Genomic DNA, 25,033 nt, shown 5'->3' on the forward strand with positions numbered 1-25,033 from the left:
ATTTGCGGACTGTTTTTTGAAAATCAACTGCTCGAGCAGTTGGGTCGTAGCTCGAGCAGTCAACAACCGACAGCTCAAGCAGTCGACGCCGACCGCTCGAGCGGTCCGTGTATTTCACTCAGCCGCTAACTGCTCGAGCAGTCCGTGTACGGCGGCCCTTAGGCTTTGATTATATATATGTCTAGATGTAGCGTCGATGCGCGCAAGCGTGGAAAAAAATGTCAATGTACTGTTCATCGACATTAGCTTTCCTGTCAATCAGAACAGATCGTGCCGCTTAACTGTCAAAACGTATTACGCGCGCTAACTAAAATACAAATAACAGAGGTAAAATGACGACATGTGCAATTAAAGTCTGCCGGAATTATAAAGGAAGGCTAAAAAGTGCCAATAACATCACCTATCATCGGTAACTGACCCAGAAAATAAATATTTGTTTTTTGTAATTATGTTTATTAAATCACGCCATATTGTATCAGTGTTGCCAGTTTCTGTTTTTCATTTTCCCAACTTCACGTGTTTATGTTATGTATAAAGGATATTTTTTAAGCACTGCGGAAAAAAATAATAGGTATAATTTCTATTTTTATTGCTCGGATAGACATTTTCTGATTCTCCAAAATATTATCTACTATTATTTGATTAGTAAATTATGGTCATCGACGTAACATAATTTTTTTTAGAATTCCAAGTAATCCTATTTTGTTAGGAGTCAGACCGCATTAAAAAAAGCCGCGGAGATGCGATGTGGACACCAGCAAAAAATACCGTAGTGTGTTCCGATCACTTCCACAGCAAGGACATGAGTACTGTCGACAAGATAGGGCGACGAAGAATTACAAAAGGAGCAGTGCCAAGCAAGGTTCAATTTTCTATAAAGTTATAGTTAAACCGAATAACATATGTATATGTATACAAACTTATTTAATTAGTCTATTTTTTTTCATTATTTATGGGAGAATCGTAGAAGCTGGTATCATTATTTACGTCAACGCGCAGTGTAAAATGACATCTACACGCACACATGCATAACAATTTTGTCTCTGCTTCTTTGTTGGGATTGTATGGTGACACTCCATCTAGACATATATATAATCAAAGATATTAGGGTAAAGCTGTGAGTCTGGTATCATCTAACATGAAATGTATTTTTTTGTTTTCATAAATTTCACATGTTATTACTTTAATTTATTATATTGTTATAAAAACACTCTAAATTACTAAGTAACTAATTAATATTTTGATTAGCCTTTATTCACGTTATTCAAAACCATAAATTAAAAGTTTTGCTATGTTCCACGCACAAGAATAAAGACAGTCCGTCATTAGTAGTTACTAAGTTAAAAATATTTCTGATTTTGGTCCAAATAAGATTTTGCTACTTTATACATAATAAATAATTAGCGTTATTTGAAATCTTTTTCATGGTGTTGCAAGTTGGATTCCATTTTACAAAAGTCACACCGTACACCGTTTGATCAGTCGATGCAGTTAGGTCACAGAGTAAAAGAAAAAACCAAACTTCCGTTAAAATTAAGAACGTTTTAGTTCTATTTAAGAAAAAAAATGTATTATCTCTCGATTTGAATGTAATTAAAAACACAGAAAATGGAAGGTAAATAAAAACGTCTATAAAATAAGATTAAAGTTATAATACAGTCTTAAAAAAATCGAAAATTTAAGAGTGATTCACTTGTATGTATAACTTGTAAACTGTTATGGCGTTTGTGTCTCGATATACACAACGCATATTCGTATCTCTTCTTTACTGTTTAATTTAAAGTATTTTACTGATTAATAATTGTTGTTATAATATGCCATTAACTTAAATATGAAGTTTTTGTAATCATATAGTACCCAACAGTGAAAGCGTATCGTTTTTAGGTTATGTTTCCATCTTTCATTGGTATTTTAGGTGGGTTCACTGAGACGGGATATCCATTGCATGATTTTTTCGAAGACAGTCTCCCTAAAAGTGATGTCTGAATGAATTTCTCACGGTTTCTAGATATTCAGTCATGGTGGGAAGTGCCCAGCATCGCGTACTTTTGTTCTTTATTCAGAACTGCATTCAACCTTTTGGATTTTGACATTGAAGTAAGTAGCTACGATTTGGTTGATGGAATCCAGCTGCATATCATTGTTCGTAGGTGCTGGTGCGATTTGAAGTGATCCGCGTTCAAAACTGATTTTTGTTTTTCAGGAACTAGAAGAAGCTCTATTAACTGATGGCACGGAAGAGTCCGCCAGTTCTCTCTTGACTGAGTTAATAGTTCGTCTTTTGAATGGCTGTTTGGGCAACAATGACATCTCTGCCTTTAATTATCAGGTTTGTTTAATACAACATCAGGAACATTTGTTTATTTGCATCCTCCTAACTGTTGAATCATATATTGTTTTTGTTATTTTCAGATGTACCTAAGGCGATTATTTAGAAGAAAATGTACGGATACAGGGAGATATAACCCATTCAACACAGACATTGATTTCCAGTTTTTGCCCTTGCGTACCAAAGTAGAGATCTTATATGCTCTATGTGACTTCCGACTTGATGCTGATGATGTTTTTGATTTGTTTAAAAACCTTGAAGCTGAAAGCTTGAGAGTTGAGCCACTTGGGTAAGTTTGATTGCAAAACATACAAACAATAGTTCAGTTTGTTACAATTAAGGATTTTGTTTTGAACATTTACACTTAGTGCAAAGCAAAAAAAATACCAACCATTAAATATAATATCATTATTTTGTTTGCAGTTGGGATGATAATTATTCGGCGTATTGGTATTTCTATGGCACTAGATTATACAGAGAAGACATAATAAAAAAACCAAAAGGTAAAAATAAGAAGAAAAAGAATAAAGAAAATAAGAAGCGGGGCTGGTTTTATGGTGATGATTGGCTCGATGACGAGGACACAGAGCGAGTGTGGCAAGTGGTTTGTTTTACTGAGGAAGATTGGACCCACCTGACAGAGAAGTTCAGCAAGGCGACTAGCAAAGTTGAGAAGGAACTGTACCGCTCCTTATCACAGAACTTCTTGCCTGAAATACCGAGGCTCTTTCAGGAGAAGGAACGGCTACAACGGAAACGGTAAGTTTATTTTATTACTATACATTTTTGCATTGTTTTTATGTTGTTTAATTTGTAGCAAATATACTGAATACCTAATTGTGCAATACAGTCATAAAAAATCATACAAAACAGAAAATTAAGTTCACTGCTATTGTAACTGTTACATGAAACAATTTCATTGCTAATCAAAATAAAAGGGAAATAATTATTCATGAAATAAAGTCAAAATTATTCAAATCAAAATTAATAACATAATTTAAAATACATATTTTTGTGACAATAACAATTTTTGGGTTGTTTACTGGCAAAGTACATACATAAAGAAATTATTTTTAGAAATATTTATTAATAAGATTAATAATGGCCATAAATAGCCATTTTATAAAACACTACAGTTGACTAAAATGATAATTACATGACACTAACATAGTGCTTTAAAATCGAAATTGGGAACTTTTAAAAGAGAGTTAAAATTGATGTAATTCAGAGATAAAATTCTAAAATGGATTTGTTTTGATGTTTCTAAATTATCAGTTGTGCTTAAACTTATATTTTCATACACATCAGCTGTGCGATTAAGTTAATTATTTCAGGCTAATTATATTTAAAAACAATCTTTAATATTTCGTCAGTACATAATGGCTGTGCTATGTATTTTTGGATGTAAATCATATATATTTTCATCAGTTTAATACGCGCATCAGTTCAAACGCTGGTGACGAAATCTATGAAATAAATATTGCTTTGCAACCTGCTGTGCAACTTTGTGCTAAATATGGCTGCGGCGCTCGAGCTAAATAGAATCTGAATAAATAATGCCCGCAATAGCGCGCGAGATGCAATAGACCAACATAGACTAGTCTAACATAACATTGTAGGAACTACAAAATATAAATTAAGCTCTAAGAACAGTTCTTTAAAAATAAAGCTGTTTTTCTTAACAACTTTAAAAGCAAACTATAAAAAAATATAGTAAATATGTAACATGACAGCGGAACTTCATAAGTTCCGACTAGATTGTTTATAAAACTTCGTAAGAGTAATATAACAAGCTACGTTAAAATACTTTATTGCTATTGCTTATAGGATCCTTTAAATTAACTATGTACATTTACCAAAACACTATACTAATATCGAGTTGTACGAAAGCTACCGCGAATGAAACGTATTGCATTAGCTGGCCACTAAAGCCGTTACACGGAACAGACGCAGTTGCAACTTCCTAATCACATTTGCGGTACTCCTTGGCGAGATAAACTTAGTTGTTGCGATGTTTGTCGTCAATTCGATTAGCTCCATTAATAATCAAGCTCTACCCCACTTAGGTCGTCCTAGATTCAGAGAACTAACTGACCCGCAGACCTAACTAACTTGACATGAAGTAATTCATCATTAGAAATCAATACTACCGTATTTATAGACTTGGTCGAACTTAATTAGTTATGCAAAACAAGGAGACAGTAATATTACTTGAATATGATGCATCGCTCATATCGATCGCTCTGAAAGGGGGTCGCGTCTAAATAAAGCTGGCTTCTTTATCACGCAGTTGATGGCAATGCTGTTCTTTTTAAGGCAATGTTTTGGTCGGCCTAAGAGCTGATTAAGGATGCTGATTTCTTGAAATATACGGAAAAATATTATTTAGTAAGAAAAAACTTTATTGCTTCGCGACTTAGTTCTATCTTGTATGGATCAGATGTTTTTAGAACTGAAAAACTATTCATGTGTATATTACATAAAAATATACGTAATGTAAGTTTATATCAATACCAAGCTCTGCGCTTTTAATTTTACGGTATTTGTATGCTAATTTAGAATGTATGTACTTTAAAGGTTGTTAGAGCTAGCGCCTAGAAGAACATCGAGTCGTGTTTTGCAAAAAATTAAACAAAAGGAGGAAGAAACAAAACAGACTCCGCATGACGTCAAGGAAGAGGAGGAAAGGAAAGAAACACCTGATCTTGCGCGGGAGAATCGAGCGAAGCGGAGGAATTTGTTGAGGTATGCTATCATTGTGAAATCGTAATGGACATGTTTATAAAATTGTACTTGGATGAACTTCATCGCAACAGGTCGCAAGTCGGATCGTATCCTCGACTGCTGTAAGAGCGCAGCGAGGTTCTAATAACTTATTTTAACTATTTTGGGTAGTAAGTTATCTAAAGATCTAAAGTTATGATATTAGAAGTTTTTTTTATGCAGAAAAAAATAAAACGCGGTTGAAAATCAATATATATATGTCACCGTAAGATTACAAACATCGTTAGATTACAATCTATCTCGAGAGATTGTAAACTGTCGAATTATTGTGAACCGTAACATCTGATTGCAATTTAACGCATTGTTTTTCGCTATATTATAATCTATCGATGAGAAATTGTCAAATTGTCAACTGTCCGAAAGCTCTCCCTGATTGGTCTGTCTTTTTGTAAGATCGACCAATAATCCGTTCTGTTCCCATGGAGTTCCCGTAGAGTTAGAAATGAAATAGAGGTGTCAGTTAAATAAAATAAATGCTCTTCAAAAATTCTTCAAGTATTTATTATTTAGTACGAGTATGTAATTAGTATTCATGACATATGGAGAGAACAAATTGTAACGAAATATTTATTCTTCAAACACAAATTGAAATTGGAAACATATTGATTTCTGACACTTACGCGAATATTAGACATTTAAATAAAACTACTTTTACGGATTTTATCGCGGTTATATTATATTATTTAATCCCGACGTTTAAAACCGACCGCGGTAAAATCCGTAAAAGTAGTTTTATTTAAATGAAATTGGAAAATTATAAGAAACTTTTATAAAAAAAAAAAACAAAACAATTAGGTAGTTTGTCTTCAAACACAAATTCATTCCTAACTCTACGGTAACTCCATGGCAACAGAACGGCTGGTCGTGATTGGTCGATCTTACAAAAAGACTGACCAATCAGGGAGAGCTTTCGGACAGTTGACAATTTGACAATTTCTCATCGATAGATTATAATATAGCGAAAAATAATGCGTTAAATTGCAATCAGATGTTACGGTTCACAATAATTCGACAGTTTACAATCTCTCGAGATAGATTGTAATCTAACGATGTTTGTAATCTTACGGTGACATATACATACAATAACAAAAATTACTTAATCGATTATATAATTTGAAAGAGTAGGTACTTTATTGGTTTAGTATGAATTTGAATAAAAAGTTCGATTGTTAACAAAAGTTAACTGTTCATGCGTTTTCGCTCGCTTGCTGTGTGGGCATATTTCCATATAACATGGAAAACCTTATCTATAGGAGGTTTCCCAACTGCGATTGTTCAACTCGTGTATCTATCTGCCTTTTCAGTTTGTTCGTTGAGATTTCTCATACATGCGGTTTTTTTAGTTCAATCTTTCAAGTTATTTTTGTTGAAATATTTTTAGTCGTCTGTTTTGCTGCAACGAAATCGATTTAGTCTGGATGAAAAGCATTCTATTTAAAGTGTAAGGTTAACAAAGCTAGGCATCTGCATTGCGACCCTACGAATTTTTAGTTTGGGTATTAATATAAAAGATACGTAGTGTTGTTTCATTGATATGATAATGAAAAATAAAATACCATTTTGAAATCCTCATGATACCCCGACTGTCGTAATCCATTCGGCTGTTTCCAAGATATGAGGTAATGGAAAAACAAGCGTCCCTTCTTGGCAGTCGAGTAAAAACCACTCGAGATAACATGGATTTTGCCGAATAGTCATTTAAAGCAAATTGACTTTATGACCGTTAAGTCCAGTTGGAATTCCTTGGTAATCAACACTAAGAATGGATCTGATCGTCAGCTAGTGATGTGACTACTTGTACGTCTAAACCTGGATTTGTTTGCTTGGCTGCCGTAAAGCAAGATCCCGTACAACGGCAACGTAATCTTTTTCATCAAATCGGAGAGGAGAAGTGGAAACCAAGGCGGGAAAACAATTGAAGGATCCAAACATGCTGCTACGCCCCGCTATTCCAAGACGCAGTTTTGTGTTTCGCGATTACATCACTCCACGAAGATCGTGGATTAAAAACCACTTGTACATATAGAGTCGAAAAGAATTTTAAATAGTTTGTGGCTCGCGTGCCGACTCAGCATCTCCACGTGTCTCAAAAGCAGTTTTGGCCGAATGGTGTCGTGTTCCGGCGATTCCGACTATACCGAGGGAGGTCATGCGACCCGCAAGCGGTGCAACACGAGACCGCCTACTCGTCTCAATAGATAGAGTTAATTTTTTTTTTAAATTATTTCACTGTTGTGTAGCTACACTATTGCTGAGTAATAGGATATATTTTATCCGGGTACGGGCAGGAGTCACGTACCCACGAGTTCTGGCCTGGCACCTTCGATTTGCAGACGATATTGTAGTCGCAGACCAGGTGGATGATGTGGCAGAACAGTTCTTGAGAATAGACAGGGCCAGGAAGAAGCAGTGTGGGCCGGCCCCCTACTAGATGGACGGACAATCTGGCCAAAGTCGCCGGGAAGCAGTGCATACGAGATGCTGAAGATCGAGTGAAGTGGCAAACCTTGAGGGAGGCCTTTGTCCAGCAGTTAACAGCATTCATAAAATATATTTATAACAAGCACCTTTACGACTGAAATGCTACGTTCTGCCTAGTTCAGGATAATTACGTATCAGCTCTTTTTAGAATTTAGTCAAATTATTGTAATGTCAAGTATTTAAGAAACACATTAATTAACGAATTATTCTAACAAAAAACATTTGTTCCAGATCAAAATCAGTATCGTCTGATTCTTCTGAAAGTTCGTCGAGCACAAAAGAAGAAATGCCACAGAAGGTAGCGAAGTCGTCGAAAAGCCATGATAAGCGGTCTAACAACTCGTCCGCTACACATAAAGGCGAACCTCCACCAGAGCCGCTCATAAAAACTGGAAGGAAAACTAACAACTCCCTGGCGTCCGCTACAGGACAGATTGTGATACCTGACAATGACGAACCCGTTAGCAGTACAAGAAAGAAACTCAAGACATCACAAATGTACATATATTTCTTGTTACGTTACTACATTGCTTCAATTTGATTGTTCTTTCTAATAAAATATAATCATTTTACAGATTTAGTCAAACAGATGAAGATATCCAGACTGACATGTATAAAGTTCTGAAACAATTGACGACTCATGACGACGCCTGGCCGTTTATGGACCCCGTGGAAGAAGAATATGCGCCTAACTATTACGCGGTTATTCGCCGACCAATGGATTTGCGTAAAATGGAGGAACGCCTCGATAGTGGCTATTACACAGACTTTTCTATGTTCAAGGCTGATTTTAAGCTTATTGTCAACAATTGTCGCCTGTATAATGGCCAAGATAATGGTTTGTAATAATTTCAATGAGATATAAAACGCTTAGATCAAATAACGAACAATGAATCCTAACATTATTTAATTCCCTTTCAGAATACACTGTGATGGTAGATAATTTACAAACTGCATTTGATCGACTGACTGAAAAGTACATACATAGACTTTCATCATCTGATGAAGAAATTGCGGTCGAATATCAGTTACCAACTCCATCAAGAAAACACAAACTAAAATCGAATGAATCTCCAAGTCATCATAAGAGAAAAAAACGAAAGTCTCAATCGGAAGGAGGTATGCTGCATTTACGTATACATTCACACTACTACCTTAAAATCGTTTTTTTTTTCTGCTCGGCGTGCCTCTTGCAGCTGTTAAAATGGATGTTTAGAACAGCTTTCCTGTAGATGTTAGTGCGTTATCCATTCTTATAGTGTTAAATCTATTTTCAGGAGAACCGAAGTCCAGTTCATCAGATATAGTACAAGAAGAAAAGCCTGAAGAGGAAGTCACTGAACCAGAGACGAAGAAAGTCAAAGAATCTCATAAAAATAAACAAAGTAAAGGCAAGAAGAAACGCAAAGGACATCATCGGCATGGCAAACATTCCAAAAATCATAGGAAAGATTCTCATAAATCTGATCACTCAGATTCGAAAACGAGACACAGCAAGAAACAAAAACATGGTAAAAACAAGGACAAGGACGGTAAGAAGTCCAAACAGAAGAAGAAAAAGAGCAAACACCACGAGCCTGAAGCTAGCGAATCTATGAAACGTAGCGCCTCCCAGGAGTCGTTAGAGAGTTCCAACAGAAGCAGGAGCGCCAGCCCGTTGCCATCCATTCACACGCCATCACCTTCACCCACGGAACTGGATCAATCAGAACCCCCAGATCAACTCAATGATCCCGATTTCGTCAAAGATAAATACGATAAAATAAAAGAAAGAAGACGACATGCCGCTAAAGATGCATGGGAATCACTTTTTGATTACAAACAAAAAACTGTTGACAAACAAAAACAAAATCTTCACATACCTGAAAAAGAAAAGAATCAAAAGCTAAGAGAAACAATTGAAAAACTAAAAGCCAAAAGTGAAAAATATAAAGAGGGATCACTGTTCAATACTTTGTTCTCTTCGAGTCAAAGTAATTTGGAAATGTCTGAGTCTAGTAATACAAACGATTTTACTATCAAAGATTCTGAAGACGAATCGATTGAAAATCAGAAGACAAAGACAGCGCCTAAAAAGGGTTGTAAGAAAAATTCAGCCAAAAACGAGTCCGCCTCTGAGGCATTAGAGCAAGCTGTGAAAGACATCAGCAAATGGCTAGATGATGCTCCCAAGGGCTCTAATGTGAGTTCGCCTTGCGACAGTCCGGCTCAAACCATTTCTACAGAAGAACACGATAACAGTCGCCTAGACGATGAACTTTCTCAAGGAGAGAAGCCTCTGCTTACCAGAAAAGAATTGTCTAGAAAACGACCTTCATCACGTGAGCCTAAGCTGCTGAAGAGAAGAGAAATTCAAAGAACTATCGAAAGATTACAGCCTGGAAAAAGTAAAGGTAATCTACTCACTAATTTGAGTAATAAAAACACAGAGAAAACAGAGGATGTTCAGCCAGTGGGTCCTCAGAACAAAGTACGCGATGCTCAAAAGCCAGAGGAGTCTAGCCCTAAACTTAGCCTCGGCTCTGTTTTACCAGCTGTGGAGTTCGCGCTAGGCAATGATCATAACTTCGGGAACAGTGAAGAAAATAAAAGTGAGGAGCAAAAAGAAAATATTAAAACCACGGAAATTCAAAAAGAGGAGAAAGCTGAACAAGCTGCCACAGATAAAAAACCAGAGGAAGTTGCTGTCCAGCCAAACAAAAAGGATGCTGAAGTGGAAACTGAACCACAGATTGTTACTAAACCAAATCAAGAGAAGGCTACTCCCAACCTGAGCGCGTGGTTCAAAGCTTTTGGTGCCCCTAAAAGTACTGGCCCTACTACAGCTAAAAAGAAACCTGATGAAGTTGATTCTGAAGAAAAAGCACCTGAACCTGCGAGCACAGAAGCTAAAGTTAGCAGTCCTAAGAATCCACCTAAATATGACTCTCCTACAGGGCCCGATACACCTAACCCTGAAGGTGGAGATAGTCCATTACCGGTGAGCAATACGCCGAGGCAGAGAAGAACTAGCACTGGCAGTTCCGTGTCGGAGAGATCATCATTCAGTCAAGATCTAGATTCGCCGCGACATCAAATGTCGCATACGTCTCCACTGTTGCGCTCGCCAGCGTCTCCGAGGACGGATGATTTCCAAAAGATTACATATCCTATAATAAACGGCACTGTCAGGGCTGGATTTTATCAAGATACGACATCTATTAAAAGTAGCCCCGAGAAGAGCTGCAGTCCGCGCGAGGCACCACAGTCTCCATATTCACCTTATTCTCAACATGTTTATGCCTCAAACAATATAACGGGGCCTGCAACGCCCAACTATTTCGTAGATCACAACAAGAGCCCGCTTCCCGCCTATAATCAGAATCCGCCGCCATACTTTGACAATGCAAAAACTCCAGCAGCAAATAAAACTACTCGGGAAGATTTCACCCCATTGCCTCAAGACTCATATCAACAAAATCAGTACACAGGTCCATTCTCGCCAGCTTATACGCCGTACTCACAAAACTCAGCAACTTATCCACAAGGTCAGAATCCGCCTCAAACTTCAATACCAAACAGTTCTGCTTCTACCAATCCGACGCAAATGATGGCTGAACTCAAAACTGCACTGTTTCCTGTTAAAAAACGGTCTTACAATGAACCTGAGCATGCTTCAATTCCAATACTGAAAGATAACAAGGAAGCTCCAAGCGCAGCACCTAAAACCGATTATCAGAAAATGTCATCGTCTCTACATTCAATGGCGCCGACGTCAGTAGACGATATAGCTTTGGCGTTGAGTGAAAAGTCGGAACTTGCCAAAATGAACTCGCTACGGGAGAAAGCTTCCATGGAATATAACAATGAAAGCAGGGATGTCAAATATGAAATGAATGAATCAATACAAAACAACAAAAGTATTGTTAATGCCGACATGGATAAGCCAATTTGCATTATGAAGAAAGATAATGTTGATATGGTTAATATGGGCTATTTAAATCCAGAAATTGATCGAAGAAGTAATAACGAAACACATGCTCACGAAGTTGATTATTTGCCACGAGACATATCTAAATCGAATATTAACTCACAGCAAAAGAGTTATGATGTCGACACTATTGCTATGAATTTGGGATTGAACAGCCAACATCTACAAAAGAGTATGTCTAAGGCGAACATGAATTCAGGCAACATACCGCCGGCTCACAGTCAACCTCATAATGATATGAACTTGAATCAGAATATTATTCACGCACATCACAACCAATATGAAAGTATTACGAGCGGTCAAAACGTAAGTAACTTTTCAATAAGCGACATAGACCTGGCCAACAAGAAATTGTATTCTTGTAATACCACCCCTTCATCAACGGCACTGGATTATGGAAATTGGAAAATGGGTAATCACATGCGCAAACAAGACTTATTACCTTCCGATTACTCCACGCCTTATAGTGCTAATAACGTTGAAAAATTGAAGAATGAAATGAGCGCAATAAGTGCTAATACAATCGCTTACAACAAAAGTCTTCAGCATCAACAGTACAATTCATATAATGTTGCCAGACCGACGTTACAGCGAGCTCAGGAGCTGCAGCAGAATCTTCCAGGTGAATTAAGAATACCCAACCCAAGAGGTCTTCTTAAGAATGATCACATGACTACTACTTCCTCAATAAGTGATACTGATGTAATTGCCAAAAATATAGACACACTTGCCAAATCTCAAAAAACTGATAAACATGTACAAAATCATCCATTAGTAAGTTCAAACTTATATAAAACACCGTATAGTAATCCGACTTCGCTTCCAATAGATACTTTACGCAATTTACCCAATATTCCGCAAATGCTGGAACGATACACCAACGACGAGAGGTATTTGTCCAGCTTTGCCAGTAGCCAAGCAGCTTCGCTATATCACGATAAATCATTTCAAATGGCGCAAATGTTTAACAAAAGCATTTCTTCGGAAATACATCCTGTCAGCACATCCGTCAGTATTTATTCTCAGCCATCCATGTCTATGAGTAAGGATAACAGTATTTATAAGACAACCAGTGCAGCAACTTCACAAGTAGACATGAAGGCAAAGAATAAAAGAAAGAGAACATCTGACGCTAAACAAACCACTCAGATCAGTCAAGCATACCACCCCAGCTCATGCGGCACTGATGTCTTGTCTTCTGTCAAATCTAGTATGATGCCTGGCAATGCGTTCAATTTCGGAACTTCAACAAACATGGCTCTGAGTAGCGGACTGTACGGAGATAATGGCAGCTTTACAATAGAGGATTTCCGCAACAGCACCGCTAATCAGCTTATGGCAGCCAACTACATGGTTGCAGCAGTTGCTCATCAGCAGCGTAATAATGCCGAAGCGAATGCAGAAAAATTGGTGAAACCAGCGCATCAAAACTCAACGCACACTGCAAGCACTTTCCCCTTCATTGGGCATTCGCAAGTGCGGGCTGGGTATCCCTTCGTTGGCACGGATCCCACGTCGCCTTTATACCAGCAGTATCTACAGCGTCATCAAGAAGAGTTGCTGCGGCAAACTGGTGCCCAGATCATGAGCTTGTATCCCGGAGGCTACCCTCCGACCCTCGGCGTCAGACAACCGTACGATATCAATCGACCCTCGTGGCTCTAAACACAAGTTGACAGAAGAATAGCTTCAGTACATGGAATCCTTAATAAATAATCATAATTGTGACTATTGTTATAGGAAATTGTAATTTATATTGTTTGTAGATTTAATGTAGAATTTTGTGAAGATATTTTATGATGATTTCTTATTTACATTATTGTAATGGCAATGTTTATTTTATATCATGACAAGTTAATCTTTAATATACTATTATTAAACTTATTTCATAATAGTATTGACATAGCCTGTGATGACTGGACGAGAGACTGCTTCTTGTAAACGGTGTCAAGTAACGATATAGAGAAGTATCCCCGTGTCTTACCGATATGTTGTTATTATTAACAGCCCGTAGCTGCGTAGGCTATTTCCTCAACGTTTATATGTTATCCATAAATGGAATAGAATGCGCTTTATTAGTACAATTATTGTATTGCCCATTCCATATATACTCAAATATATTTTATTGAATAGTAAAATGTTAAAATTTATAGTACATGATATCTATTATATTAAATGGTTATTAATTAAAAAAGAAGCAGTCTTTGCAATATCACTAGGTATTTTATACTCATATAAATAATATTTTAATGTTAACATTATTTAATAATATTCATTAATAACAATGCTTTTTAAGCTTTTTAGCTTTAATTTTACTGAACATTATTACCATTTTATAAGGTCACACGAAATAATATTTGTTATTAAATAAATTTAAATTTTACGTTATATTACTTAATTTAGATTGTTGTGTAAATATTTCACTATTTTATTTACGATCAACGTTTCTTAGCAATTATAAGTTTTTTCGTTAAGATTTAATTTAGTTGATAAAATAAAATTCATGAACTTAGTATTAAAAAAAATCATATAAGAATTATTGAAAACAATTCTTTATGTGTAAAAATAAAGATTTTGAAAATAATTGAAGTGTTGATAAAGATAACCTTCGTATTCTTTCTTTTTCCATTTTTTTAATTTTTCGTTACTTACACTACATCATTACAAGGGCTGATGAACTTGCGGACCGTCTTTGCACTTTGTAAGGCCTGCTGTTGCTTTGCTGCAGCAAAACCTTCTTAAGAGGCAAAGACTATAAAACCACTTACTTTATGTTAAGAGGCTTTGAAATCATGGAGCGTGTGGTTCAGAGAAAGGAGGGAACTACTTCAAAGGACTTGTTTGTGTAACATCGTAACCCGTAGGAACACATTCATGCATACAAATCTTTCGAAAGAAAGTACCCTGGATCTGATACTTAACGTGATTGCTTTATGACTAGGTACCAAAGATCATCAAAATCCGTATTAGGTAATTGTAATGAATTGAATGTGTGAATTGTAATGTACAGGAATTGTAGTGTTTATGTAAAAGAGATACCTACACGTTGAAAGTATGGAGATGGTAGCTATAACTATAAATTAAGTGAGTGATCGCCGAGGGCTTTGCAAATACCCCTTGTAGTTTCGCCAAGTCCCTCTGTCCGACCGTCCGCGGATAATCTCAGTGACCGTTATCACAAGAAAGTTGAAAGGCCACAGCGCAAATTTTAGTTTGGAAGGTATCACAACCATTTTGCCAGTGCCAAAACATATCGAATTCTGACGAGTTCAATCACTTTTGTATCTGAGCCATGATTACCTATCTGTGCCAATGTGCATCAAATTCTGTTTAGGAGTTCTCTGAAGTCGAATGGGTGTAACTCAGACTCAGTGAAAATATTTCTATGGCACACCAAGGCCTAATAACGGTACCTGCGCTGTAATTATCTCTACTGCCATTTCAAAGCATCACAACCATGATTATCCATTTTACCATGATTCATGATCCAGATTACCATGAAATTCCGTTTTGATGCTAAATTGGTTTATCTAACGGTTAGCTACTCACTGACCCGAAGACTAGTATCCTCTATAGGTACTCAATGCTGTGTCCAACTACATCCATTTTTTTATTTGATTTTTTGATTATGTAAAGATCTCATCAATATCAAACCAAGTACCTAATAAAATAAGACCAAACATGAGGTATCTGATACCAACTTTTCAGGAGTTCCCTACATAATATTTTGCCTAGCTGAGCCTATGGTGGTAGTTATAAATAACCCATATCGGATTTGATTTTTCCCATTCAGACAAGTACCAATGCAACTTTTCTAAGTTTGTATGTACTTTCTAAGTACCTATATCTTAGACACCATTGTCTGTGTTTCGGATGGCACGTTAAACTGTAGGTCCCGGCTGTCATTGAACATCCTTGGCAGTCGTTACGGGTAGTCAGAAGCCAGTAAGTCTGACACCAGTCTAACCAAGAGGTATCGGGTTGCCCGGGTTACTGGGTTGAGGAGGTCAGATAGGCAGTCGCTTCTTGTAAAGCACTGGTACTCAGCTGAATCCGGTTAGACTGGAAGCCGACCCCAAAATGATTGGTAAAAAGGCTCGGAGGATGAATGTACCTACCTAAACGGTGTAAAAGTTCTCGACAGTACAAATCAAATACCTACCTAAACAATATAGCTATACACAGTTTAGGAGTTCCCTTGAGTCTCTGTTGTCTCCATCATTAGGTCAGAGCTAAAACTTTTCTAGTGTCATCAGACGGACACATTAAATATTAAGTTTTTACCCTATGCATGCATGCCAACGATTTTTTTCCATCATCAGATCATTCAGATCCTGTTATAGTGGCAATGGAAGATGAAAGGATGAAGCCGTGGAAGCATGATCGAATTACGCGTCGTCGAGTAATCGCGTAAAAGTAAAACATGCAGATGGAGACCTCCTCCTATTTGGGAAGTCAGTAAAAAAACTATAAGCGCCTTTTACGGCTTGCGTATGCATGGTGATTCATACAGACTCCTACTTATTCTTTATTTGAAGATGCCTATCTCTGATTTAGAGTAAAAGGCTGATTTATTAGATAGATACCTACTCTACGATAAATACATACCTCCTGAATATAATTTTATTATTTCGTTGACGTTTCTAGTTATAGGTAATCAGTAATCTATACTATACTTTTATGCTAGTCTATACTGATATAATGAAGAGAAAATTCTTTTTTGTTTGTTTTTACCCTGAAGGTTCAGAAAGTCGGAACCAATTTGAAAAATTATTTCACTGTTGGAAAGCTACACTCTTCCCAAGTAAGGCTGTCATCCGTCAGGTACCGACAATAGTTCTCACTGGATGCGAGAAAATGGCTACCTATGTGTTATATGGCTGGCAGAGCTGAGTATATTCTGCCCGCTGTCCTTTGGTATAAAAAGGTGTACATCAATCACACCAACAGGTGATTTCTTTTTCTTTCAAACTCCAACACATGATATATTGCTGGTATTTTTTAAATCATTTTAGACTCAAATTAAGTATTCTTGATGACACTACTAGCAAATAAAACAGAAATGTGAAGTATAAAAGTATTTATTGTTAATTAAAACTATTTTGGAAGAAACATTTAAAAAGCTTAACATTAACTTGAAGGGTTTTATAAGCAGTCAACGGGTGCATTAATACATAACTATTAGGATATTAAAGGGTTTTTGATAGTAATTTTATTTATTTAGAGATAAAAACAGCTACAATATAAGAACACTCAAATAGTCATTATGGTAAAAGCAATAGTGTAGTCTACTACATTATCAATGGACACAAAATTATAGTCATAGGATGCCACCAGAGGACCAATCATGCAGTTCCGAGAGCATAAAAATGAATTAATTAAAATTAAAATTGAGATGAATAAATTGGTTACAAAATGAATAATAATAAATTAATGAATACATAAGTATTTCAGTTCTAAAAATAACACAATTTAGAAATCTTTTTTTAGTTAGCTTTAGTGTCACTTTGCTCCTTCCTCTGTTGTACCATTTCTCTGATGTTGTCTTCACTCTCTTTGAGATTTTTCTCTAAATACTGTTTACTGTTCTCTAACTCTGATGTGCGGGTTGATAATTGAGCCTCTCGTGTCTTCAGGTTGCTCTTGACTTCATCTAAATTAGTGAGAAGGAACATTCTGCCAACGGATTCATAAGTTTTAGTATCAGGTGGGAATGTACTGATCTCTCGTTGAGTAATATCTACATGTGCCAGGACTCGCTTTAGCACATCGATTTGAGAATCTATGACCTGAATTTTTTCGCTGGTCTCCACCATTTTAAGTTGCAATTCAATAAATGCTTTCTTCAGTTCCAAATCCACTGGTTTAGCCATTTTTGTATTAAAGTTTTATGTCTTCTTCACTGTGATGGCGAATGAAGTCACGAATTTACAGATCTAAGAGGTTAGTCATCTGTCAAAAAAAATAATTGTCAACTAACCAGAGACTACTTCTACTAGCTACTAAACACACAAACATAGAACCAATAATCTGATATTATACTCAGTTAAAGATCTTTGATTAATGAAACACTAAATAAAGCCTGGGAATACACATGGCCCAAGCTTGCACACTTGCATACCCCTAGCACGTGCCAGCAACTGTTATGTGCAACAAGTCAACAACAGTTTGCAAGTGGCTGAGCTACTTATATATATACCCGACTGCCAAACTTGCACATTTTGAGTATATTTTCCTTTGGTAACGTGGTGCCCCTAAGACTTGCACATGTTAAGTTTGTGAATTTCAAGCTTTCAGCTGCGACTTGATCGATTAGTCAATCATCCAAACAACTTCTCTGTGACTTGATCGATTAGTCCAACTTCTTACTCCAATCTACAGGATACTGACAATATTTAATGCCCCATTCGCATCTGTCTGCAATTATTTTTACGTTTCACGTATTTTTAAATAATTTTAAACATGTTTCAAATATAAATATTTTTGCCTGTTCTCCCATAGACATAATAAAATTGCAAATTATTCGAATAATTAAAATATATTTTTTTTTACCCTTGTAACACCGCATTATAAATTGTGGTGAAGTCTTTCTTCATTTTAGTCAAGTGCAAATTATTTAATTTCTACGTAGCTTATTTTATATGTTATTCACCCTTTAATGCAATGGTAAGTAGTGTTATGTGCCTAGAAATCCATTAGAAATGTTTACCCCCTTTCACGACGAAGCAATTGCCAGGAATCTTATAAAGGTCAGACATCAGTATATGGGATGCTAATTTAATAATAAATTGACAATTTATTATTTACATTTCACTCCTAAATGAGTACTTTAGTTTTAATGAATATTAAGGATCCTGGCACCGCAATGTCCATTAACAATTTCCCATAATGTGTACTTAGAAATTATATTTTGTTATCACACTAAAATTATTATTTGTTTGTTGATAATTATTAATGATGTACTTTTGTTTAATGATTTCTGATGAAAATTAGAGACTACATTGTCCGATAAGTACTACTACAGACTGCACAGTGTTTTTGTTGTGTGAATTTTATGGTGTTTTAATGATTTTGTGTTCGTGTTCCATTTTTGTGATAAATACATTTTTTTACAGTAGGTATATGCTGTAGTAAGGCCAACATGCCCCGAGATATTTTAAGTGATAGTTTAGCAGTCTTGAGGATAGTTGAGGTATATACCCTTTTTCTAAAATTATTTTTGCTTACTAACTGTGTCTGCAAAATGCTTGATAAGCAATGCTTTCCAATTATATTTTTATAAATAAATATATATCTAGCTATATGGAAGATAAATTATATTGCATGACAACTTTGCGTTTTCTGCGTTATTCTGAAATTCTATGTATAGTTTATGCTTCTTTCAGTATTACACTTGTGCTTTTAAAATTTTGGCACACATATGTTTTGAGATATTCCACATTACTTGCTTATGAGTATAGTAAAAACAGGGAACATTCAAATTGATGTTAATTTTTTTTTGGATCTGTTTATTATATTAAAAGCTTGAGAAATAAACCATTCAAGGTTAAGCTAGTCTGTCCACCGTTGATTTGAACCTTCAATAAATTAGACCTTCTATTAAATTATATAATTCAAGTATGCCAAAAAATATGTATAATTGACATTGATCAGAAACTGTCTGTTATTCATACAAACACTTTTATTTAAAGGCTTCAAATATTGTACCTTGACATGAAAGGCTCAAGCTCAAAAGCTTTTATTAATTGCTGCTGTTTGTGTATAAATATCCATTACCACAGACCAGACAGTCAGACAGCCAGGGGTATCGTGTATTAGACACCATATCATGAAAAAAAATTGACACCGCTTATTCTGAACATAATACCTTAATCATTATATTATTGTTTTTTCTTTGCATTTGATTGCCTCGCTTCTATTGATAAGAAAAACAGGCTTATAAATAGTAATGATGCAACTAACACGTGAATTATAATTTCAGCATGAAGATGAAGAAAACTGGCCGCTTGAGAACAAGCCATCCTGCAAACAAAGTAATAAGAAGTCATCTAACATTCCTCTGAACAGCCAGACAAGCTTGACTAAGGATGACTGTGCATGTTACTACAACTATGGGTAAGATACAGCCATGTAATCATAAATTGTTATTGAAATACAACACTCTTAGATTGTTAAGACTGATTTCTTCAGGATGTTTATAAGTAAGAGACTTTGTTTGGACAAGTTATTATTACATACCATGCAAAAGGTCAGCCTGAGATAAAGTTAGCTATTATTTACAAGCTACATAAAGAGATTGCAGTGAATTGAAATTTTATCCTTATTATATTGGAAGGTGCTACTGACTATCAGCTATATTTTATTTTCGATTGAATGAATATTATGTACAACACTGGTTCTCAGCCTCAGCTGCATCCAGTGGAAGCCAATACCAACATCGTTGGAAAAAGGCTTCACAGACAATGATGATTGAATAAATATTGAGTTTGCTTCGGAAAATTCAAATCTCAAACAATTCAATATTAAATCAAATGTAAATAATTAAAAATAGTATTTACTCTGAAAGACGGCTGGGATGAGATGACAATCTTTGTTTACACCAAATTGCATCTAAATCAGTTTTGCACAGTACATTAAAGGTTTTCGCATATAATGTATTTAACATGTAACTTTCTAATTTATTCTATTGTACACTGGTTTTAATCGTATTGAACAGTCCATCAAAAACAAGTTTATTATAAACTGGTTTGAACTAGTTATCAACTGCAATAGTCTGAAACTACTATGTGAATAATATGTGTGACTATAATTCAGGCAACACTTATTTACACAAGTATATTTTATAGCTTTGGATTTGGCCCCTGTGTTTAAAAAACAAGTAGAGAAATGTAGCGTAGGTATGTACCAGTGGCTTTATCAGTATATGGCAATGTTATGATTCACAGTTATTTACGTACTAGCTACTTTCCTGTGTTTCACCAAAGTCATGGGGAAACTTTTCCCGTGCCTGGATAAAATACAGCCTCGGTTACTCGGGAACAGTGTAGCTTAGCAGCAGTGAAAGAATTTTTACAAATCGGTACAGTGTTTCAGGGTACAAACAGACGAACAGAAAATGTTTCCGCTTTTGTACATAATTGTATTTTATTAGAAAAGATATTGAGTATTTTATTTTGGTACTTTAGATTTGAGCTATCATAAACTTGCATATTGACTTCACAATGAATTCTCTTCCAGTCACGGCGAGAACGGGAATGGCAGACAACACGACCCAGTTTACCAGTACAAGACCAGTAGCCTCCCACCAGCGTCTTCTATCAACCAATCCTGGGACGAGATAGTGTGCTCAGCGCTCCGAATAACTCCTGAAGATATAGCAAACCAGCTGACTTTACTTGACTTGCCTTGCTTCAAATCTATAAGGCCAGAGGAATTGACTACCTGTGGATGGAATAAGCTGAATAAATTGACGGTGGCTCCTAATGTGGTGGCGTTTACCAAAAGATTTAATAGGGTCAGTATAAGTACTTGTTATGTAGATAGTTGGTGTGTATGGGGAAGTTGCTATCGAAAGCTTCGTTATCTCTGTGTGCGTATACTCTACCCTTTATTATAATATCACTAGCTTTCCGTCGAGGTTTCGGCATCTCGTAGGAATTACCTCTTGCGTCCGGATAAGAAGTATCTCCTCAAGTCTGCATTTTAAAAAATAATTAAAAAGGTTGCGGTTTAAAAAGGTTACAAATTCACTATCGCTAATATTGGCTCAGATGCTGCTGTCAGAAGTGAAGCATACTTATATGCTTAAAACTATTCCCAGCGGTTCCACCCACCTTCCTTGGATCTGCATCCCGCTGCTGCATAAAGAATAGCCTATATTCTTTCCTAACCTCTAAATAATGTTTACCAAATATCATTTAATTTAAATCACTTCTGTAATTGTGCGACAGACAGTTAGTTACTTTCCCCTTTATACTACTAAAATTATGGAACTAAAGAGTTTGTTTGCTTGAACGCGCTAACCTCAGAAACTATAGGTCCGATTTGAAAAAATCTTGTTAAAATAGCTCATATAACGAGAAACAGTGAAAAACGCTATAACCTTTTTATTTGAATTCGTGCAGAAGTTCCCACGGGATGCGAGTGAAACCGCTGGCAGTAGCTAGTTCCTAATATTAGTAAGGATTAAAGAATGTTGGCAATAAAGTGGACTCTTCTAGGATTGTAAGTAATTGATGATGACGATTTCCTGTGGTAAAAAGGAAATGATGTAATCCTTTTGTCTATTCTTAGACGGCTTCTGACTTGTTTTGTCACTTGTAGAGTTTGTTATGATTAAACCTGACAAAACATAACCCTTCTTGGCAGTCGGGTAAAAATGTACCAATTGAGTATGTTTAGTTTCTAGTCGGTAATTACCTACTATTTATGTAGAAACAAATCCTAGTCTAATATTATAAACATGAAAGTGTCTGACGGGAAGTTTGTTAGTCTTTCACGCAAAAACTCATTAACGGATTTTAATGAAAGTTTCTAGTAATGTAACTTGTACATAACATAAGGCTACTTTTTGTACGTATACGGGAAATATTGACCCCGGAACGCGACAAAAAACGTGGTTGGAAATTTTGCCACGAATAGCGACCGCGTTCTAGGTCTTATCGTCGTCTAAATGATTTAATAATAATAAGAGCTTGTAGTTCGCATGAACATTATAACTTGGGAGTTATGTTACAGTACATAGAGCGGTATTCATTCCCTATCGGTGCGAGTACGACGAGCCGAGATAAAGTACAACAACTTCCTATACCATGACATTGAATAATGATAATGATTTGCAGCTTTTGAATGAGTGAAATAAATATTTTTTTTTATTTATTTATATTTACATACGTTATAAAGAGGAAAAATTGTATTTTTGTTTGTTTGTAGTGGGTAAACTCAAAAACTACTGGAATGATTTTAAAAATTCTTTCACCATCTGGAAGGTATTTTATCTTCGAGTAAAATAGGGTATATTTTATCCCGGCGCGGGCAGTAGTTCCCACTATGTCTAAAATAAACTAAAATAATTAAAACATTGAATAAAAAAGGTACTCGTCATCGCCGCTCACCGGAAGCGTACCCAAGAGGCTGGCAGCATTGCCACGTTGGATGGCAATGAAAACCTTTGACCAAAATAATATAAATATTATTTTTTTTGTTCTCAGGTCAGTTTTTGGACAGTACAAGAAATATTAAATGGCCAGTCACCAAAAGCAAGAGCAGAAATTTTGGCACATTTTATCAAAGTTGGAAAGAAATTGCATGAATTGAATAATTTGCACTCTCTTTTTGCTGTTATTTCGGCGTTGCACAGCGCCAGTATTTATAGGTAAGACATTATTTAATAAAGCTGAAAATTTAGGCACCTACACTCTTAAGAAAATTTTTCATACCCAAAAATCTGTTATTTTTAGTTTAATTTAAATCTATCTTACTGCCAAAATTTCAAAGAAAACCTTTTACGTTTCCAATATTCCCATACAAGTAATGTCATAAATTCCTATATCTAGGCTAGGCTAAGCCCTAAGCTATATAGTAAGTAAATCAACAGATATATGACAAATACATTATAGTAATGTACTTATTGAATAACTATAACAAAGAGAACACTTGCTTTTTTCAGGTTGACAAAAACATGGGCGTGCTTGTCCAAAAAGGATAAACAGCAGTTCGACAAGCTTGCGGAACTCTTTGGCGAGAAGGACAACTGGACGGCCCTCAGAGAATATTTGAGATGCATCGCTTTGCCTTGTATACCTTACCTTGGTAAGTGCATTGTGGATATTAAATTAATTGTAATTGTAAATATAAAATAATATTTTGTCTCCTCAAAGATCAAAAACTGGGGGAAACTGATTAGGCTTAGGGGTATTTTTCTAAAATCCAGAAATATCATAGCATTATGCCATATGTAAGGTAAAAAGTTTTACACAAGGCTATGCCGATTTAAGTGGAGCTATCTGATTGGTGGGCACCTTAGTTTCGGTTTTGAGTTTTATATGATAGGTCAAGCTAAGATAGATGGTAGTCACCTTATGGTGAAAAGCCAGCAATAAGACATAGAAGACTTAGCCACAGTAGAGAAGCAGATAATACCTAGTGCCTCCAATAGGATAAATGTGTCACTTTTACTCTTTTACCACAACAATCATTTGTTTATTTCATTTTGAAGGGCTTAGTCGTCGCAAGTATGATACCTAATTGAATAATGTACTGGAAGTACCTACTAAATGGGCTTGGTTTTCCCCAGTATGTATTTACATTTGACTCTCGGTCCACCCACCGAATTTGTAGCCCATTATGAAGCGATTATTAAAGTTAACCTATCTATTTCTTCCATAGGTATATTTCTGACGGATCTTGTATACATAGACATAGCTCATCCCCCGGATTCGCCCCACCGGGTGGCCAAAATGGCCGTCGTTTTGAAAGCCCTGGAAAAGTACCAGACATCAGAGTATGAAATCCCGCCCCTGCCTTCTGTGGCTAATTACTTGAACAGTGTGCGTTATATTGAAGAGCTGCAGAAATTTCTGGAAGATGACCAGTATAAGTAAGTATTTTTTTAGTCATCATCATCTTCCTGCCCTGTACCCAAGTCATTTGGGGTCGGCGCAACATGTCTTTTTCTTATTTTTTTATAGTATTAAGTATTATTAAAGCTGTGCTTGTTTGTAATGCTGTGCTCGGCCATGTAAATTGTAAATAGATATGGTTCCATGTTACTAAATATTGTAGCTCGATTATCACAAACTGTCCTCAGAAAGAAACCAAAATTATAAGAGGAAACGCGGGCGAAGAGACTAGATAGTTGATCGTTTAATTATGATAAAATTAAACATTGCCTTGTGGTCCACATAAATAAACCAGATAAATAAACTTCGACTAGATATAAGTTCACCCGCATTTCCTCTTAACAATCAAGTCCTATACGTTTATGTTACTTCTACAACAAATTACATGTTAAACTATAAACTGGCTGGGCTAACTGTGCAATGTACAAAGCTTTAGCGAAAATAATTTTCACTGTATGATACGGTTAGAATAGGAACCGACATGAAGTTTCATCAAAGTATGTTTAAATATATCGGATTTCTCGCAGTTGACAGTTCTAGGCGTGTAAATACAATAACATATTGCATTAATCAAATCTATGGTGTGATTGTCAAATACTATAACTTACCAATGCAGCCCAAGATTCATATTACTGTAGAATTCATCACCATCATCATCTCAACCATAGGACGTCCACCGCTGAACACAGACCTCTCCCTTAGATCTAAACTGTAGAATTAAACTAAAATAATGTACCCAAGCTAGCGATGTACGCATGACATGGCATCTGTAGGTAATCACGAAAGGAATGAATGAAGGAACGCATGTTACCTTAAACGCAGCAATATTGAAAAGTGGGCTCAGTGCCC

General features: G+C 36.0%; 3 protein-coding genes across 8 annotated transcripts in view; 2 read left to right on the top strand and 1 right to left on the bottom strand.

Moving 5' to 3' along the window:
- The first annotated feature begins 1,470 nt into the window (after positions 1 to 1,470).
- Positions 1,471 to 13,937, top strand: Dikar (dikar). 4 transcript variants are annotated; one of them, XM_021331831.3, is made up of 10 exons: positions 1,471 to 1,615; positions 1,916 to 2,097; positions 2,204 to 2,329; positions 2,413 to 2,618; positions 2,753 to 3,088; positions 4,907 to 5,074; positions 7,826 to 8,092; positions 8,170 to 8,432; positions 8,516 to 8,713; positions 8,872 to 13,937. In XM_021331831.3, exons 2-10 carry the CDS (start codon positions 1,987 to 1,989, stop codon positions 13,227 to 13,229), a joined length of 6,033 nt encoding a protein of 2,010 aa, XP_021187506.3. In that variant the 5' UTR covers positions 1,471 to 1,615; positions 1,916 to 1,986; the 3' UTR covers positions 13,230 to 13,937. The 4 variants fall into 4 exon arrangements, with proteins under 4 accessions (XP_021187506.3, XP_021187507.3, XP_049695580.2 ...); XM_021331832.3 differs by having other exon boundaries at positions 1,473 to 1,615; positions 2,009 to 2,097; XM_021331830.3 differs by lacking the exon at positions 1,471 to 1,615 and adding an exon at positions 1,694 to 1,915 and having other exon boundaries at positions 2,009 to 2,097.
- Positions 13,938 to 17,050: 3,113 nt separating this feature from the next.
- On the bottom strand, positions 17,051 to 17,437 carry LOC110374276 (prefoldin subunit 1). The gene has a single exon (XM_021331933.3). The coding sequence runs from the start codon at positions 17,435 to 17,437 to the stop codon at positions 17,051 to 17,053; it is 387 nt and encodes a 128-aa protein (XP_021187608.1).
- Positions 17,438 to 18,088: 651 nt separating this feature from the next.
- Positions 18,089 to 25,033, top strand: part of LOC110374241 (ras-specific guanine nucleotide-releasing factor RalGPS2) — a 29,570-nt gene continuing 22,625 nt past the window's right edge. For 2 of the 3 annotated variants that reach the window (XM_049839636.2, XM_021331867.3), the window contains exons 1-7: positions 18,089 to 18,230; positions 18,680 to 18,756; positions 19,546 to 19,679; positions 20,802 to 21,078; positions 22,775 to 22,938; positions 23,233 to 23,375; positions 23,952 to 24,162. In XM_049839636.2, the coding sequence (XP_049695593.2) occupies positions 18,706 to 18,756; positions 19,546 to 19,679; positions 20,802 to 21,078; positions 22,775 to 22,938; positions 23,233 to 23,375; positions 23,952 to 24,162 (980 nt within the window). In that variant the 5' untranslated portion in view covers positions 18,089 to 18,230; positions 18,680 to 18,705. The remainder of the gene's footprint in view (positions 18,231 to 18,679; positions 18,757 to 19,545; positions 19,680 to 20,801; positions 21,079 to 22,774; positions 22,939 to 23,232; positions 23,376 to 23,951; positions 24,163 to 25,033) is intronic. The other variant, XM_049839641.2, reaches the window with a different exon arrangement.

Source organism: Helicoverpa armigera, chromosome 1 (assembly GCF_030705265.1).
Source record: "Helicoverpa armigera isolate CAAS_96S chromosome 1, ASM3070526v1, whole genome shotgun sequence".
Classification (NCBI taxonomy): Eukaryota; Metazoa; Arthropoda; class Insecta; order Lepidoptera; family Noctuidae; genus Helicoverpa; species Helicoverpa armigera.